This window comes from Dermochelys coriacea, chromosome 5, assembly GCF_009764565.3.
Source record: "Dermochelys coriacea isolate rDerCor1 chromosome 5, rDerCor1.pri.v4, whole genome shotgun sequence".
Classification (NCBI taxonomy): Eukaryota; Metazoa; Chordata; order Testudines; family Dermochelyidae; genus Dermochelys; species Dermochelys coriacea.
In genome coordinates, this window is record NC_050072.1 from 123,045,533 (window position 1) to 123,064,924 (window position 19,392).

At 42.7% G+C, this 19,392-nt stretch overlaps 1 protein-coding gene across 5 annotated transcripts in view; it reads right to left on the minus strand.

Moving 5' to 3' along the window:
• The window catches only part of PALM2AKAP2 (PALM2 and AKAP2 fusion), a 410,575-nt gene that overhangs the window by 166,262 nt on the left and 224,921 nt on the right, over positions 1-19,392 (minus strand). For all 5 annotated transcript variants that reach the window (XM_038402234.2, XM_038402229.2, XM_038402230.2 and 2 more), the window contains one exon: positions 13,145-13,227. In XM_038402234.2, the coding sequence (XP_038258162.1) occupies positions 13,145-13,227 (83 nt within the window). The remainder of the gene's footprint in view (positions 1-13,144; positions 13,228-19,392) is intronic.

A 19,392-nucleotide genomic window follows, 5' to 3' on the forward strand; every position in this document is an offset into this window, starting at 1 on the left:
TCTGTGTTTTTACAGTGCCTAGCACCCAGGGGTGCTGCTCTAGGGCTGGGGCTCTTAAGGCACTCCTACATAATAAACTAAATTGCAGTATGAGAATACATTGGGGGCAAGACTGAGCCTTTAGGCCCGGACCTGAAGAAGGGGTAGTTGAACTGCACCACCCCGAAAGGCACCTTGACTCATACACCCCTCAAAGTAGAGGTTCTGCTCCTGCCTTGTTCATGCTGTGGGGCACCAGAGTGGGAAGTTGTAATTTACCGCTAGTATGGGTCATTCACATCTCGCCCCTCTGACCCCCATACACACATGCTGGCTCACATGTACTGCCGGTAAATAGGACAGGTAGAACCAAGCCTGTATCCCCTCTCTGTCCACCTGATTGTGGTGGGGAGTAGATGGGCACACAGTCCCTGCCTACTCCTTTCTGCCTGGATCAAAGGTCTGGATAGCTCACACAGGTTTATGAGGGGAAGTCTTACTCCCTTGTGTAACTGTGCAGGCCAAGTTACGACATGTGCATAGGTACATGAGGATCACAGACAAAGATGCTCTTGGGGGAAGATAGATAAGAAACCTCAGATGTTGCCAACTGTTGTGACTGTATTACAAATCTTGCAAGATTTGGTGTTTTTCTTAACACTGCAGCTGCTGGGATCATAGAACCTCAGTTTTCATTAAAAAAAACAACCTCTAAGTAAAGTAGTAAGTTTCTAGCCCTTGTGGTTGGAGAGAAAAGCTTGACAACATGATGCAAGTGTGCCCTAAAGGCTTAGAAAGCAGAAAGTGAATAAAAAGAGCTCAAAAGAAAATGGTGACCTTTATAAGAGCTGAAGATGCTGCAACTCCAAAGAGATTAACATATTTCTGAATCTTCAGTACAGCACCTCCTGCCCCATCTTACTGCCCCTGTACTGAATTAGATTTAATTGTATAAGTTCAATATGGAGTTTTGTTGTGTTAGCAGAAGCAATATAGCAAGTAACCCTGATGCGGTTTTGATTTTTTTACTTCTTCTTACAGCAGGGAAGCATTTAATTAATATTAATGAGGCATGGCAGAGATAATACACCACAGGAAATCAAGTAATATTTCAAAACAGATATTTTAAATGAGTACTGCCTATTGCTTGTAATTTGAATTTTTAACAGTTACAACCCCAGAAGAAAATTAAGTCTTAAAATTTTGGTTTTAAAAATGCATTTTGTTAATATTATATGCCTTGCTTGCAGAGATTCAGATAGCTGAAGCTAAAGGCAGGGAGAAGAAGAGATGACTCTTTGCCAGATTGTAACAAATGCTAACTTTTTCTTTGAAAGCAAATGAGAATTTTGCCTGACAAGTGAATGAGGATGTCGATTCACATTGTCCCAAAAGTGCCTTGGAAGGTAAGAAGAATATATAATATCTGCAAAAATAGTCCAGTTGTCAGCAAGGGCAGATTTTTTTTAAGTGACATTTTTTTTCCACAGAAGCTCCATGCCTACTTTTGGTGCTCCATGGTTTCGAAAGAGATGTAGCACTATCCATACTGTTGTTCCCCGTCAAACCAGGCAAGATAATGCTGATTTGCAAGTTAAAATTTGCATGGCTTTTTGCAGCTTTTCCCACAGAAGGGTTGACTTAGCCTACTCAGTAAGGACTGTAGGATTTAGCCCATTTTCAATATCATCACACGCTCGGGCAGAGGCGATGCGTGGGGGACAACATGCAGGGTCACATGCTCCCCCCCACCCTCAGATTTGCTGCTTGGCATAGACTGAGCACGCACAGTAACACTGCTGAAGCCAGGTGCCCTCACTCCGCCTGTACAAGACAAGCGTACACACACACACACACACACACAAAATAGGCAGGCGTGGGTCATCTCTGCTCTTAGGGAAATCAGATCACAGTAGATCTTGGATGTCCCAAGTCAATGGGAACTACAGACACAAAACCTCCATTAGTTCTATGAGAAGAAAAGGCTTCCTTTTAAACATGCAACAGTGCTGATGTCTGCTCACTTTCTCTCTGCCACATCAGCTGATCTAGGTCATAATCTGCCTGTCAACAGCTGTGGCTTCAGCCCGTGGTAAAAACAGAACTAGAATTTTTACTGACTTGAGCAACAAAGATTTCCTCAACTTGGGCAGGGTGAAAGACAAGAGAAAGGAATGGCAAAGGGAGGGAGAAATGGGCAAAGGGGCAAAGCAGAAGTGATATCCCTCCTCCATCCTGGCAGTTAGTGGCCCACACTGCCATGCTGTGAGATTGAAATCTTGACATGACCATGAGCCCTCCCTTCAGTAATAATGGGAACGTTTAGTGCCACCCTAGAGTCTAGTTTCAGTGAAGCATATTTTGTTCATGTGTACAATTACACCAAGAATGTATCTTCAGTTTTGAACAATTCTGCTGGGCAGGGAGGCAGACCCTTAAAATGTGGAATATGTTGGGAACATCTCAAAGGAAGAAATTCTTTCAGTCCAACTATTGGAGGGCCCGGTATTGGGCTGAATACCCAAGGATGGGAAAATGCTCTTGTCATAAATATAAAGGGAAGGGTAACCAACTTTCTGTATACAGTGCTATAAGATCCCTCCTGGCCAGAGGCAACATCCTGTTACCTGTAAAGGGTTAAGAAGCTCAGCTAACCTGGCTGGCACCTGACCCAAAGGATGAATAAGGGGACAAGATACTTTCAAATCTTGGGGGGGAGGCTTTTGTTTTGTGCTCTTTATTTATGTATTGTTCTCTCTTGGGACTGAGAGGCCAGGCAGAAATCCATCTTCTCCAACCCATCCTAATCCAAGTCTCCAATATTGCAACCAGTATAGGTAAGCCAGGCAAGGTGGATTAGTTTATCTTTTGTTTTATGTGAATTTTCCCTGTGTTAAGAGGGAGGTTTATTCCTGTCTTTGTAACTTAAGGTTTTGCCTCGAGGGATTCTCTATGTTTTGAATCTGATTACCCTGTAATATTTACCATCCTGATTTTACAGAGGTGATTCTTTTACCTTTTCTTTAATTAAAATTTTTCTTTTAAAAACCTGATTGATTTTTCATTGTTCTTAAGCTCCAAGGGTTTGGGTCTGTGTTCATGTGTACAAATTGGTGAGGATTATTATCAAGCCTTCCCCAGGAAAGGAGGTGTAGGGCTTGGGGGGAAGATGTCTCTAAGTGGTCTCTTTCCCTGTTCTTTGTTTAAAACACTTGGTGGTGGCAGCATACTGTTCAAGGACAAGGCAAAGTTTGTATCTTGGTGAAGTTTTTAACCTAAACTGGTAAGAATAATCTTAGGGAGTCTTTCATGCGGGTCCCCACATCTGTACCCCAGAGTTCAGAGTGGGGAAGAAACTCTGACGGCTCTATTTGTGACTCATGGGGTTATGGAAGGCCCTGGATGCTCTGGCCTAGTGTGCAGGGCAGCACTGTTCTGCAGTCTTCATGGAAACCATGGAGGTGCCCTTGTGTAAGAGTAGTTTCAGTCAGGCTTGGGGAAGAGTGGATCTCAGACCTACATGGGTGGGGGGGGGAGGGAGGTGCATACCACATCCACAAAGGCTGCTGCAGCCTTGACCGTGATAGAGTAGCTATAGTAATCTGTTGTAGGGATGGGAGGTTAAGTCTTGGTTTACTTCTCACTAAGGAACAGGGACCTCTTTTCTCAGGTCTTCTCCCATTACAAAAGGAAAGGAAATGTGGCAATGAAATGTGATGCCTTATCTGTTCGTCTCCATCCTCAATTTTCAGCGAGGAACGGGTTTTTCTGGTAATGCAGATTTAAAAAGTCTTAAATTAGCTGCCAGAAAGTTGGAGATTAGAATCTTCCCCCCTCTCCCCAAGCTCAGACTGACATGCTGATAATTTGAACGAAGGAACACACAGCTTTGCAGTACTTCAAGTATGAAAGGAAAATGGAACTCCTGGCTGTTCTCTGTGCATTCCCTAAGAGCCCAATGAATTCAGTGATCCAGTCAGTTAGTTAGCATAAGTGCTGTGAGAAACTTGGAGGTCACATTCATAAATGCTTTATATTCAATACAAGGGTGGAATACTTATTACAGAGAAGCAGTATGGTCTGATGGATACAGAACAGGCATGGGAGGCTCTGTCATTAACGTACTACATGACTTAAGGAAAGTCACTTTCTCTTCTTGTCTAGTGAGATAAAAGACAGTCCCTGCCCTGAAGGTATTACAATGTGTTTGTACAGCTCCTAACCTCACTAGGGGCTCAGTCTTGCTAGTCTAGGTCCTGCCCTATTACTAAATTTTAATTGCTACATTCCTCAGATGGCTAAGAGGCTCACTTATAAATATATATCCATCTTACTGCGTGTTTGTATCACATAAAAGCCTAATCCTGCAACCAGGTACAAGTAGTCCCATTGACTTCAGTGTTGTGCAAGTAGTGAACTGTTTCATCAACCATCAAGTTACAAACCTAATCTTACTAATACTTACTACAGCATGTGGATGTGTAAACAGTCCCAGAGTGGAGAACTATTCATAGTGGAATCCAACAGAATGAAGTTACTGTATTCTGCACTTGACATCAGCATGAAATCCTGTTTTCTACTCTTTCAGTGGGCAGTCCCACCATTCAGCCCTCAGCTTCCCTCTTCCTCCAAAACAAATAAGCCAGCCAACCAACCCACCCACCATAAGAAATCTATAACACATGTGATGTGGCATGATATGAGTTTTACTGCACCTTGTTTGGGAACAGTTGCATACCTCACTCATGGCAATTCCTAATTTTGGGAAATACAGTCATCGCAAATCCATAGCAATAAAAGTTATGTACATCTCTGCACAATTCCACCCCAGCCTATATCTCTGCTATGCTAAAGCGCTACAGGAGCATTTCAAGTGTAGACAAGCCCAGAGTGTGACAGCTAAATACAAAGTTGAACAGACTGTTAACCCATGTTGCAAGATAACTACCCACTTCACCTTGAATGGTAACACATTGCAGTCATAGGACAAAGGAGGGCTAGCGGGTTATGTGATGTTGTAATCAGCCATAAATCCAGAGTCTTTAGGGAGTCCATGATTTTTAGTGTCTAGCAAAGTTATGAATTTAAACTCATCTTTTTAAGGTGTGGTGCAGCTTTCCTTTGAGAATGAGGACTGTCAGATATGGAGTGATTGTTTTATGAGAAGTGTTCACCCAAGGGTGATATGGTGCTTTTGTCTCATTTTTCTGAGAGTTCATTCTAAAGCCTAGTGATGATCTCTTTTCACTCACAGTTATTGGATCATTTAATGCACTGGATAACGTACACCATATGTTGTGATAGGCTTGTGTAGGATGCATGGCTCCTGAAAGGTGTGTAGGGGGGATTGATTATTGTAACTGTGGTGATATGTTTGCATTTGTTGTAGCAGGGGCTGGTGCCACTTTAAGTTAGTGTGTCCCTCTGTGGGGAGCTTGCTTCTGATGAGCTTGATGAGGTTGGGGTGAGGTGTTTGAAGGCCTGAAGAGGGGGGTTTGGGAAAGATTTCTGTCTAGATGGGATCACCATCAAGTATGGGTTGTAATTGGTTAATGATATCCTCTGTGGATTCCAGTGTGGGGTGGTCCATGACAATTTGAGGTGTGGTATTTTTTTCTTAAAGCAAGTTCTCTGAGAGTATATGTGTGTCTTGTTCCATGAGGGGATCTGCTTCACTTTGTTTGATGAAGGCTGTTTTGAATGTGTGACATTGTGTATCTTGGACTTCCTCAGAGCATATTCTGTGTATAAAAGATATTACCTCACCCACCTTGTCTCTAATCCTGGTATCAACACAAGTACAACTCTACTTAGATTGTAATTTCTGTGGGGCAGAGACAGTCTTTTTATGACAGGTTTCAGAGTAGCAGCCGTGTTAGTCTGTATTCGCAAAAAGAAAAGGAGTACTTGTGGCACCTTAGAGACTAACAAATTGCATCCGATGAAGTGAGCTGTAGCTCACGAAAGCTTATGCTCTAATAAATTTGTTAGTCTCTAAGGTGCCACAAGTACTCCTAGTCTTTTTATGGTGTGTGTTTACAGCACTTAACACAATGAGGCACTGATCCCTCATTGGGACTGTTATGTTCTCCAAGTATAAATAATAATGAGAGTTGAGTTATAGAGTGGACTAAAGTGATGGTTCCAAGATTAAGGGTCACAATGAGGGAAGGTGCAGATGACAGAAGTAATCAAAAGGGGCAGTTATGGATCTTTGCCAGAGGCAAGTAGGGAAAACGACAGGAAATGAAAGGAGAGGCTTGTAGGAACTAACAAACTTCAATTGACTTGAAGTGTAAGCTATTGCCTCTATTTGGTGCAAAAAGTGAGGGGGAAAGCCACTTAGAGGCTTTGAAGAGAGTTGGGATGTGATTAGAGTAGCATGCAAGCTAGATTTGAGACAGTATTTTGGATGGATTGAAAGAGAAGTTCAGATGAGAGGAGACTGCAGGAGTCAAGGTAAGATAGAGACCTTAGTGATCAAAATGGAGAGGAACAGGTGGATTTTGGAAGAGGGGTAGCAGAAAAACTGGCAGGATTTAATGCCAGAATGTGGGATGAGAAGGAGACTGCATTATAAGATAAGAAAATGGCTAGGCTGAGGAACAGGGAGATTATCAAGTCAACAGCAGTAACATAGAAAGGAGAAAAAAGGGAGAAATAAATACAGATATGACATGGGATGGGAGGGAGGTGAAGGGGTTTACTTTGTGCCATTTTAATTTTGGGATGGTGGTAGGGCATCTAGGAAGATGGAGGCAAGTGGAGATGTGAGGTGGAATGGAAAGGAAGACTATGGGGTGGAGAGGTAGATCAAGAATTAATTAATATAGGGGTGATAGGCAATAGCTGAAGCAGTGTGACCAGATGACGTTGGCCAAGGATAGAGTGCAGAGACAAAAGCCTGAGGGATACTGACAGGATGGAGGGCCAGAGGAGAAGGAAACAGAAGTTGGAGGTAGGCTTTTTAAATAATGCAGATGTGGCTGCATAATAGACCATTCAGACAACATTTTAGGTGGATGAGCTTGGATACCTGCCCCTGTAGAGGCATTGTTCACCTTTACGTTGCACAGACAGAGGGTAATGGAGCCAGTTCTGCTGCAGGAGCTGGCTTCGCCACACTGAAGAAAAGAGGTGCTTATCTTACTAATTGTATTCATTCTATTAGATTTGAGAAATGAGAGACTTCAAAACCTTTCGTATTCAAGGGAATTTTTACATTTACCTCCACCAGCACGGAAATAAAGACTTAGGGCTGCAAGCTCTCAAGACCCTCATAGTTTAAATATTTGCAATATCATGCCTGTAAGCTATTAGTAAAAAAAACCCATCCATTGATCATGGAATATTTATCCTTATTGTAACCAAAGGATAATTTTGATTCATCAACATCAATGTTGCTGACCTTGGCCATAAGAGGAAAGACATTTGCACAGGTTAATTGATTCTACATTATTCATCTCTTTAAAGATGATCAGTAAGACCCTTAATATTGTATTTTTAAAGTGCTAAGCCATATTACTAACCTTTTCTGTCTCCATGCTCCAATACCTTTAAAGCTCCTGAATTTTACATTTTAAAATACAAATCTTCATAAATTAAGCAGTCTTCCATATCAATAAACATCTACATCTAGCCTTCCTCATACCCAAGATTTATGCTATGAAGATTCAAGATAGTCCCAGCTCTCACAATGATGTTAGAACGATCACAAGCACAGGATATGGCATTGACCATGGAAGAGAGGACAAGATCAATCACACTGGAATAGTTAAGTGAGGAAACCAAGACTACCCAGAGCCTCTCAGTACTTCTGAAGAAATTTGATATAGTCAGAAAATAAAAGTCTCACTTCTCAAATGATAAAAACAACTGCTAAAGAGACAAACAGCTCTCTTCTTGAACTACAAAGGAAAGAGCCCCATTGATATCAGGCGGCTTGTGATCAGGCCATTGTTGGATAAGCACAGCTTCTCACCAAATTAAGGAGAAGATGGAGATTTTAGATTCACTGCATTTTCAGCTCATCATAAGTGAAATCATGCAAAATGTAACTTTAATGCTACAATGGGACTAGTATTCAATTCTAGGCTTGCTCATTAAAACAGACTGCAATCTATATGGAAATCCAGCTCTGCACTACCAATCACTTCTTGCATTTTGATATCTCATTAGAATACATCCTGAGTGGGCAATCTTATTTGTCTTTGGGTGTGAAGCAAGGTGGGTACATTTTACACACCAGCATGACAGAATGACAGTTTTGTTACTTCCCGGTGACAGTTCCCAAGCTGAGGCACAAAACATTACAGTGCCACAGGTCAAACGTAATGGCTGTAATAGCTTTCGACAACTCACATTGCTTCATTGCACAATATCAGCCACAGTACGTATTCAAGAGCAATTAGCAAAAGGCATAATTGTAAATGAATACTTAGTTTTGCACTCCTCTGAGCAATTCAATAAATTAGCCAGACTCCCCTCTCCATTACTTCACTCCAGTCTCATTGACTTGACCATGAATGTGGCTGCAACCAGTGTATCAGAGGAAAATTTGGCCTATGGAGAATAAGAATTCAAACTGGCAGATGTCAACTGGGGATGGCTTTAGCTACCTAAAATAGATTAATTTGCTCTCTGAAATTGACTCATACCCTGCCTTTGCATTTTTGCATGCCTTTGCAGCATGCTCATGGATTTTAACAGACCCCCATGCCTGGAATGATAGCAAGATCTGACACCAATTACGGGGGGGAAAAAATTTCCTGTGCAACACATGAGGTCTAAATTTTAAAAGATGATCAGTGATTTGGGGTGCCTAACCCCTGGAGGGCTGAGCATCCACTCCCTGGAAGTCAGACCCCTTTAAGATATCTCAAACTGAGCGTCCAAAATATTGATGCACCTGAAGTCATTGGTCACCTTTGACATTTTAAGCCACACTGTGTAAGAGTCAGTTCCCACCTCTTTACCCTGTTCTTGGTGCTCTGGCCTTTGGTTTGTTGTAGAAGCAGCCCAGTGAAGTGAATAAAACTTGACAGAGTTTGTGGGACTAATTTTCATTTCCTATTGCTATATGTTAGCATGAGTGTAGATTCAGGGCCTGGGTCTTCGGTAACTATTCTGGTAATAAAGCAGAAGCAATTGGACTAGTGGTTAGGGCAGAAGCCTAAGACTTGGGAGTCATAGGTTCAGGTCTCTGGCCCAGACTTCCTGCGCGACTTTGGGCAAGTCAATTACTTTCAGTTTCGCACCTGCAAAATGAAGCAAACAGCACTTCCCTACCTCACAAGGGTGTTGTAAGGTTAAATGGTTGTAAAGGGCTCAGATTCTATGGTAAAGGGGGCCACATATGTACTTAAAGGTACAATGTCATGATGTGTACTTAGTCCCTTCAATGGTTTATTAAAATATGGAGCTGCACAATGCTGCCTTGTCTACACTTGTAGCGGCAAGGCACGTAGCATACGTGCTGCAGTTAAAAGCTCTGGCAGGGAGGAGACGGCAATGAGGGAAGGCTTTGACAGCTCCAGGAGCTGCTAGAGCTTTTCACTACAGCTAAGAAAGGCTCTGGCAGCTCCCTGAAGCGGAACACTGTACTTCTTGGGCACACGGAAAACCGTGTAGAGTACATACCCTAAGGTTCTGACATGTCTTGATCCTGCTTGCCTAAGCAGTACTGTCTACACTGTTATTTATACCTAGGGTGACCAGACCGAAAGTGTGAAAAATTGGGACAGGGTGTGGAGGGGTAATAGGAGCCTATATAAGACCGACCCAAAAATTGGGACTGTCCCTATAAAATTGGGACATCTGGTCACCCTATTTATACCTGTGCTAGGGTGGTGTGCAGTGTTTGACTCTACACACCGCCATGAGTGTAGGCAGCTTAAGATGGTCACTGAACCATGCCAGAACTGCTGATCAGAGCTGTGGTCCCTGGAAAATACTGTACTTCCAAGGGTACCCACTGCAGCACAGCCAAAACAGTGGTCTAAAGGAATAGTCTGAACTGCCTGCTCTGGTTTATGCGTGCCTCTTGAAAGATATCCTAGTCCGTGGATTGAATGATCAGTTATAACTGGAGCTCTGATTCCCTAGAACCTACCTATTGACCAGACATCGCTACAAAAATCTGCAATTGAAATTACAGGTTGTCCACACTGAGCCTCCCTATCACTTGTAAAGTAAATATTGCAGAGGAAGAACAGAATGGCATACACAGATGTCAACTCTCTCCCATTAAGTAGTAACAAGGGTAGAAGAATAAAGAAAACAGCTGCAGTTTATATCACCCACACACAATCTCCATTTTGAACTACTGCTACAAGAGAGTCTCAAATAGCAGAGAACATTATTCTCACCATCAAGAAAGCATTGCATGTATATAATAGGTTATGCAAGCAGATCAAGAAAGTAAAGTTTTGCAATAAGATTTTTTTTAAATTGAGTCTTTATGAACTTTGTCTTGGCTCATGGGCCTGGCTTGGCTGGTCCTGAAGACATGACATGTAGCAACTGTTCACGAGGGCCATGTTTTAACTTCATTTTAGTGACAAGGTGCAGCAGTTTAATATCTGATGCTGCACATCCTCCACTGGGGGCCTCTACCTTGTCCTTGGCAGGGACAAGGATGTGGCAATGTGCATAACCTAGAGCAGGGATCTCACACTTGAATTACCATTAGGGCCACATGAAGACTAATATATTGGCCCCAGGGCGCATCACTGACGCACGCATGCACACACACACACCCTGCTGCCCCCGGCTCTGCCCCCACTTCACCCCTTCCATGAGGCCCTGCCCCTTCTCAACTGCTTCCCCAAAGTCCCCACCCCAACTTCGCCCCCTCCCTGCCCTTATTTCAACCCCCTTCCCCAAATCCCCGCCTCTTCTCCGCAGCGTCTCACCCCGCCCTCCTGGAAAGGGCTAAACAGGGCCAGCTCTAGGTTTTTTGCCACCCCAAGGGAATGCCAACGAAGCAAAAACAAAGGGGCTGGAGTGCCACCTCTTGAAAAGTGCCGCCCCAAGCACATACTTGGTTTGCTGGTGCCTAGAGCCGGCCCTGGTGCCAAGCACTACCAAACAGCTGTTTGGCAGCGGGAAGCGCCTGGAGGTAGGCAGAGGAGTGGGGATGCGGCGCACTGCGGGGAGGGAGAGCGGGATGGGAGGGAGCTTGGCATCCCGCAGGAAATAACTCCGGGTGGGAAACATGGTGGGGGTGCGGGGAGGTTGGTGGGCTGCAGGAAATAACTCTGCTGGCTGCGTGTTTGAGACCTCAGACCTAGAGCACAATTTGGTCTTACAATTCCAGGTTTTATTAGGCTGAGAGGAACTTTATGGGCCAGGTCTTCAGTTGGTGTAAATCAACAAGTGTTATCAATGGCACTATGCTGATTTACATCAGCTTAGCAACGAACCTCTATGGTTATCTAAAAATGCTCTAGCTATATCTGTATCCAGCTTTTTGGAGTTGATCCAAATGGGGCCCATTCATGCTTTTTTGTATTACAGTGGTCATTTCATTGTTCAACAGCAGCAAGGTGAATTGTGTTAGGGATTCAACAGGATTGGGTTTGCCCCTCAGCAAATTGCAGCTTAGAGAAGCAGATGCTGTCTGGTTGTTTCATACTCTAGAACAGAACTAGTTACAATCTGTAATCTTTGCAAAAATATAAACCTCAAACTTCACCATGCAGTATATGAAGCTCTGCTAAAGTTAGCAACTTTTGAGTGAACATTGCAGCTTGGAATAGCTTGCTCTGATCAATTTTGGTTTCTTTGAATGCTGGTAAGGGTGCTTTACTGTTCTTTATTCAGTTTCCTGTAACAACATTTCGCTGATTTTGTTCATAGTGACACCGATAACCGAGTCCACCTTCCTATTACAGAACTCTGCCAATGTCATTGAGCTTTTCCCTTTGCTGTGCATAAGATCATTTTATTAAGTAAGATTTTGTTTTTTAAAAAATGAGAAAAAAAGTTTAGCTCTCACTCTGTGTTCCTGTAGATTTCCTAATATGGGAGGCACTTTTGTGGTTCCACAAAATTGTCCAGTATATTTAGGTTTGTAATGATTTTATTGGTCCCAGTCTGACCCTACTTGAAGCCACAGGAACTCAGGAATTTAGAGACTGTAGGTCACATATGGTCCAAGATGTGAATGTTTCACATGTATTTATATCAATAGGCATTGAACACAAGTCCTGATTTTACAAGGTGCTTATTGCCTTCAACTTCCATGGACGTCAGTCCTTTATTTTCCCCACCTGCATCTTTTACTTATTTCTTCAAATTTTTAAACACACAACTGTATGTGCCCAGACCGTATATCAGAAGTCACAGCAGGAACACAAAGAACTGCCCAGAAATATATCCACCTCTGGCCATGCCTCTCCAACAGCTGAGGGTACTCAACACAACTCAGGGAGTCATCAGCACCTTGCAAGCTGAGCCCAGAGACTAAGTGGTGTGCAGGTATAACATGGGTCTCTGTCTATACTCCTTCCCTAGGTTTCTGAGATGTTCCACATGCTGTTGTTCTCCAGTGCTTAAAGGGGCTGGTGACATGAGGGACCACAGACCTAGTCCAGATGGAGAGAGAGCTCTAAGGAGGGTGGACAAGAGAATAGGCTGTAGGAGAGGAGGGGTGGGTCTCAAATTGATTCATTCAAACAAACTAGCTACAGCCTAGTTTTGCTGTGAACTGCTGAAAACATTTTACTGGGCAGCAACAGAGTTGGCACTTGTTTGAGATCACTTTAAGAATTGCCTGTTTTTCAATGCTGCAATCTGTGCTGCTGTCACCTCTGCTAGAATTCAAATATTTCAGTCATATCATAAAAACCAGTCCTCCTAAGTCTCACTGTTGCATCAGGTCTCAAAATATTTAGGAAAGGACCCACCTGAGGCCAGTTGAGTAGCATGGAACTCATACTGATAAACTATTCCTGCGAAGGAAAATTCTGTTATCACACAGTGGAAAATGTAAGCTGGCTGCCCAAATAAATTGGTTAATCTCCAAGGTGCCACAAGTGCTCCTCATTGTTTTTGCTGAAACAGACTAACACAGCTACCACTCTGAAAGCTGTCACTTACTATTGCTTTCCACAGAGCATGAATCCATAACTTGCTGACAAGTAAAGAGTGAATATAAACTTACCATCCCAGTCACTGCTGTTTCAGGGCTTTCACATGAGCACGATCCTCTTCCATCCTTAGGCAACACAGCCACTCCCTTCACTCCTGTGAACAGAGTCAGAGAGAGTATACTTATTTAAACGTTTGTCTTGTTTGGATGCAGTACTTGCTTTGTTTCAGTGACATGTTGCGGTTGGCTCAATGTTGGGTTAGTTTTATTGAGAAAATCTTTATCTTGTCCTTTAAAAATATTCTCAATAAAACTATTATTAGGGCTTCTGGTTTTAAGTTTTAACCGCTGAACCCCAACAAAACCATCCCCAATACAAAAAAGTGAAATCAGCGTTTATCCAAAAAACATAGGAAAGATACCAGAAATGGTAAGGGTCTACACAGCAGAAATGTAGACTACAGGGGCCTGTTTTATAAAGCGCACTAAGATGTTGCACATTAATTGATCTGTGTAGAGCCTGCTGATGAACACTAACGGTTCTCTAGTCATCTAGTGTGCTTTAACATGGTGCTGTTTGAAACACTGCTATGTTAATACACACTGGGAAACATTATGAAGAGATTACTTATTATAGTACGTACACAAATATCCCCCAACCTCCCCCCGCCTTTTGGGGCATAGAATCATAGGACTGGAAGGGACCTCGAGAACTCATCTAATCCAGTCCCCTGCACTCATGGCAGGGCTAAGTATTATCTAGACCATCCCTGACAGGTGTTTGTCTAACCTGCTCTTAAAAATCTCCAATGATTGAGATTCCACCACCTTCCTAGGCAATTTATTCCAGTGCTTAACCACCCTGACAGTTAGGAAGTTTTTCCTAATGTCCAACCTAAACTTCCTTTGCTGCAATTTAATCCCATTGCTTCTTGTCCTACCCTCAGAGGTTAAGAAGAATAATTCTCCCTCCTCCTTGTAACAACCTTTTATGTACTTGAAAACTTATGTCCCCATTCAGTCTTCTCTTTTCCAGACTAAAACCCATTCTCCCCCCCGCCCAATCTTTCCTCATAGGTTTGTTTTCTAGGCCTTTAATCATTTTTGTTGCTCTTCTTCGGGCTTTCTCCAATTTGACCACATTTTTCCTGAGATGTGGTGCCCAGAACTGGACACAGTGCTCCAGTGGAGGCCTAATCAGCACGGAGTAGAGCGGAAGAATTACTTCTTGTGTCTTGCTTACAACAACTCCTGCTAATACATCCCAGAATTATGTTTGCTTTTTTTTTTTTTTTTGGCACAACAGCGTTACAACTGTTGACTTATATTTAGCTTGTGGTCCACTATGACCCCCAGATCACTTTCCACAGTACTCCTTTCTAGGCAGTCATTTCCCATTTTGTAAGGAATGAACCGTCAGTTGCACACAAAGTGGAGTACTTTGCATTTGTCCTTATTGAATTTCATCTTATTTACTTCAGACTATTTCTCCAGTTTGTCCAGATAGTTTTGAATTTTAATCCTATCCTCCAAAGCACTTGCAACTTCTCCCAGCTTGGTATCGTCCACAAACTTTGTAAGTGTACTCTCTATGCCATTATCTAAAGCACTGATGAAGATATTAAACAGAACCGGACTCAGAACTGATCTCTGCAGGACCCCACTCGTTATGCCTTTCCAGCATGACTGTGAACCACTGATAACTATTCTCTGGGAATGACTTTCCAACCAGTTATGCACCCACCTTATAGTAGCTCCATCTAGGTTGCATTTCCCGAGTTTATGAGAAGGTCATGCAAGACAGTATCAAAAGCTTTAGTAAAGTCAAGATACCGCTTCCTCCTTATCCACAAGGCCTGTTACCCTGTCAAAGAAAGCTATCAGGTTGGTTTGACAATTTGTTCTTCACAGAATTGATGCTGACTGTTACTTATCACATTATCTTCTTCTAGAGGTTTGCAAATTGATTGCTTAATTTGCTCCATTGTCTTTCTACATCTGCATAAAAAAATTCACATTTCCAAAAATAAATCCTGAAAAATGAAAATACCCCCCAAAACAGAAGCCCTAAATATATAAATAGCTTTGGCCATCAGTGCAATACAGCCACTTCCGGGACACAACACAGCAGCTGTTTAATAGTGCAAGATGCTATCCAATACCTAAATGCAGGAAAAGGAGAATAGTCGATCTAAGTGAAGCTGAAAAGACTTCTTATAGGCAGAATGCAAATTAGCTTGATTGCAATTTGGCCAGGACACTAGAACTAGGACCCTCATCAGCAGTGCCATAGTCAAGACTTAACCCTGATTTTCATTTACACTGTTTTGGCAGTGCCTAGAAGTGGCCTTAGTATAAGTGAGAATACCTTATCCGAAGTACAGCACACTGGACAGTCCAATGCCTCCCATTACTACCCTGGGGCATTAGCTGAGGATTAACTCCCAGGGAAGTGTGCCCCTTCCTGGATCAAGCATCCCACTTCCTGGAGAATCTTGAATCTTGAAGTTCACCTTTGGATGATCTTAAGTGATCACTCTCCTTACAGTGTGTATGATAAAACCCATTGTTTCATGTTCTCTGTGTGTGTATATATAAATCTCCCCACTGTATTTTCCACCAAATGCATCCTATGAAGTGAGCTGTAGCTCACGAAAGCTTATGCTCAAATAAATTTGTTAGTCTCTAAGGTGCCACAAGTACTCCTTTACCTTTGGATGAGTGCGCCTAAGGAAACTAGTGTCAGCCCTACTTTGCTGGACCTGATTAATGCACACATCTGAAGGCAGTTTAAAAATTTGCCATTCTGAATAATTGCCCTATTAATACTATGTCCAAATCAAGCTTAAGGCTAGAGAGAAAAGGAAACACAAACAAACACCTGAAAATAATGCTAATAGACCCAGGAATAGGCTAGTTTAAGTGCAAGGAGTCACATACAGTGGTTTGATTACTTAGTTTTAGATTTTTGCCATTGACCTAACAGATTTAACAAAATTAAAGTCCAGCTCAGATTAAATAATTAAAATATTTACTTTGCTGCCAAATGAATTGAGGGTTACAATCTCATCTCAATGCAGAAGGATTTATACAAGTAACTTCCAGTGGGGTTTACAGAATGGCAATTTACATGTGTACAGGCACAGAGATGAAACTATACCCAATGGTGTTGTGCACTTGTGGGCAGTATGCTTTCGCCATCTGCACTTGCTAAATTTTATACACATAATTGGTGTAAGAAATAGTGATCTAGAGGTTCAAGCAGGGATTTCTGTGCTCGACTTTAAGCAGAATTTCTGCTGCTTTTTGGTTTTATTATAATGACCCTTTTTAAAGGATTGTCTGCCTGAAGGAAGGCAAACAGTTTCCACTCTGCTGCTTATCCATGGAAATATTCCTTTAACAGCATTGATCATATGACGGTTTAGCACTGAAGGAAAAGTATTCCCATGCAACACGGATTGATCGGGGACTTTTCTAATGTTACTGTTTTTCTACAGAGTGAATGAGAATGGCTGGTGGATTATCTTGCTTTCATGTCAGGCATTTGCTATTGTGGAGGAAAATTTTCCAAAGTGCTTACAGAGGTTTAGGAGCACAAGTCCCATTCATTTGCAAATCAGCGGGATAAGTGCTCCTAAATCCCTGTAGGCACCTCTGAAAGCCCACCCCCCCATAGCAGTTTCTATTAGAGACTTGGAGATCTTTTCTTTGCGCACACTGACATTAATGGCAAACGTTCACTTCTCTGGAGAGCAGATCCAGGAGTAAACTGGAGATTTAAGGCCAGTTTTTCCAGAGCTTAGCACCCAGCTTTTATTTAGGAGCTAAATGGGTGGACAGCATTTGGAAGCTGCTGGGTGATGAGCACTTTGAAAATCTGATCCTGGTTTTTTTGGGAGTGGCTTACAATACACTAGGGGCCAGATTCTGATCCGTTACACCTTTTGGGCCAGCTGTTGCTCCCGCTCCCCCCCATACGAGTCCATACACGGTAGTGCCTGCATGGGCCCTGGCCTCTATGCGGTGGGTTGAAGCTGGTGTACACGCAGGACAGCAGATCTCTGACATCTGACCCTGGTATTCAGTAATGGGCGATTTCTGAGATACGATGGTCCACTGGGTCGATTTGTGTTTAGGAGAGTGGTTTTGTAGTCATACAGTCATATGCCATTCAAAATAGTCCAAATGGCTACAGGTAGCACCACTTCACATTACCATGACAGCCAATTTTTCCCCTCTCTCATCATGTGACTATGCAGCAAAGATGAAGTAAATCAGCCATAATAGCTGCAGGGCAGCTCCACCAACACTATCTGGCTCAGAAGCTTTTGATCCATTGCTGTGCTTACTAGCTCTGCTTACGAGACGCACAGGGCTGACTTATTTGTTTCCTTTTATTTGCTGCCCAATTCAACGGAGAATAGAGTTTGATGGTTGCCGGGAGTTCAACAGTAAGAATGCTTGGATAATACAGTGGAAATGAAGCTGAGCTAACAGTCTCTCTTCTTAAGATATGCATACAGGCAAAGTTGGAGGGAAAAGGAAGCTGCAGTAATCGAAGAGGATAGGTTTGCCCTGCCAGTTAAACAGGAACTTTGAATATGCAGGAAACAGGGAGAGACCTGGATTTGTTTTAACAAAAGGAGAAAGGATGTTAGCACTTGAGGAACGGGTTTTAGTTCAGAAAGCAGCTGCCTTGCTCCTTGGTGGTGCAGGATTCAGTGAACATACAACATCTGTGCTCAAATCAAGGTGTTCATCGGCTTTAAAAGCCAGAAGGATCTGGGACCCATGTATCCAAGCAGGTGTGTCTCTTCCCACTACTCTCTGATGCCTACCAAAAAAACAAACATCACACCTCTTGACAATGGTTAAGCTATTGGTGTGCTGAGACCACTACTTATCATACTGACCAATATTGGCTCAGTTTCCTTGTATTCCTCTGTCTGTATCAGTCTTATCTTTTGAGTAATATTTAGATTGTAAATTCTTTGTGGGAGGGACTGTCTTTTGTTCTGTTTGTACAGTACCTAGGTGAGTGGTTCCTAGGTGCTCCAGTAATGCTAACAATAAATACTACCCCAGCACTGCAGTTAATCTGCTGGGAGATTCTAGCTGTTGGTTCCTCAATTTGAATGGTCCATGATCACCACTGTGGTTCTCAGGGGAGACAGCCTGCCTTGTCCATCTTATGTTCTCCCCCTGGTAGGTCTAGTGACTTTAGAGGCATTGACATGAGATTCCCCCCCCCGCCCCCCCTTGTAGTTTTTAGTCTTCCCAAATGGCATATCCAATGACTGCTTAAATTTGGAGACTGTAGCACTGACCTGCCCTGACATTAAGTTGTTAGAAGACAAATAACCGGGTACCACCACTAACTTTGGGATAGACTGACTTCAGAGGTCAACTTTGTAGTACAGGCCTCTAGAGCACAAAAAACAAAAATGCCATTTGATGCAGCCAGCCTCTGAGGCACAAGTCACAGCGTAAGTACGGACAGCATAGGACAATTTATGTGCAAGCACGGAATGTACAGCAGCACAGCTAGGGTGCTAAAGCTATGTTGTTGTAGCACCATAGCACAGATGCATCCTACAGCAACAGAAGGGATTTTTCTATTACTGTAGGTAATCCACTTCCTTGAATGGCAGTAGCTAAATTGATGAAGGCGTTCTGCCATCCACCTAGCTGCGTTTACATTGTGTGTGTGTGTGCACGCACGCACGCACGCTTAAATACCCTTAGCAATGAAGCTATGTCAATCAAAATGTTTAAGTTAGACCAGGCCCAATTACTGGGCAGGAACAATCCTGCATGGAATGAACCACATGACCTACAGAATGAGGTTTTTCACGTCTCTTTCTGATGGACATCTTATCTACTGTTGGTGTTCTGTAGCATACAAGCCTTGAGGTTATATTCTCTGGTGGCCTGTTACCTTCCTGTACACTGAATCATAGAACATGATTATTTGTGTGTACTCCTGGTCTACGTGCATGTTTTCGATTTATTTGGGCCAATCCATTGTATATCAATTACTCACCCAGCTCAGTACTGTCTCAAATGTTCACACCTTTAGTGATTAAAGAGAGAAAACCAAAATTTGTGATCATGTCCCTGTCTTGATAGTATCAGACTGAGCCTGAAGACCTGGAAACTGTTAAACCACAAAACAGATTATGTGAGACCACCTTGAAATTCCTACATTATGCCCTGCAGGAAGAATTCAGTTACATATTGAGTCCCTTAAAAAAAAGCAAAAACCCCAACACTTCTTTCCCAGACAGGAGGAGGATTTTGTTTTAGGTGCTTCTGCT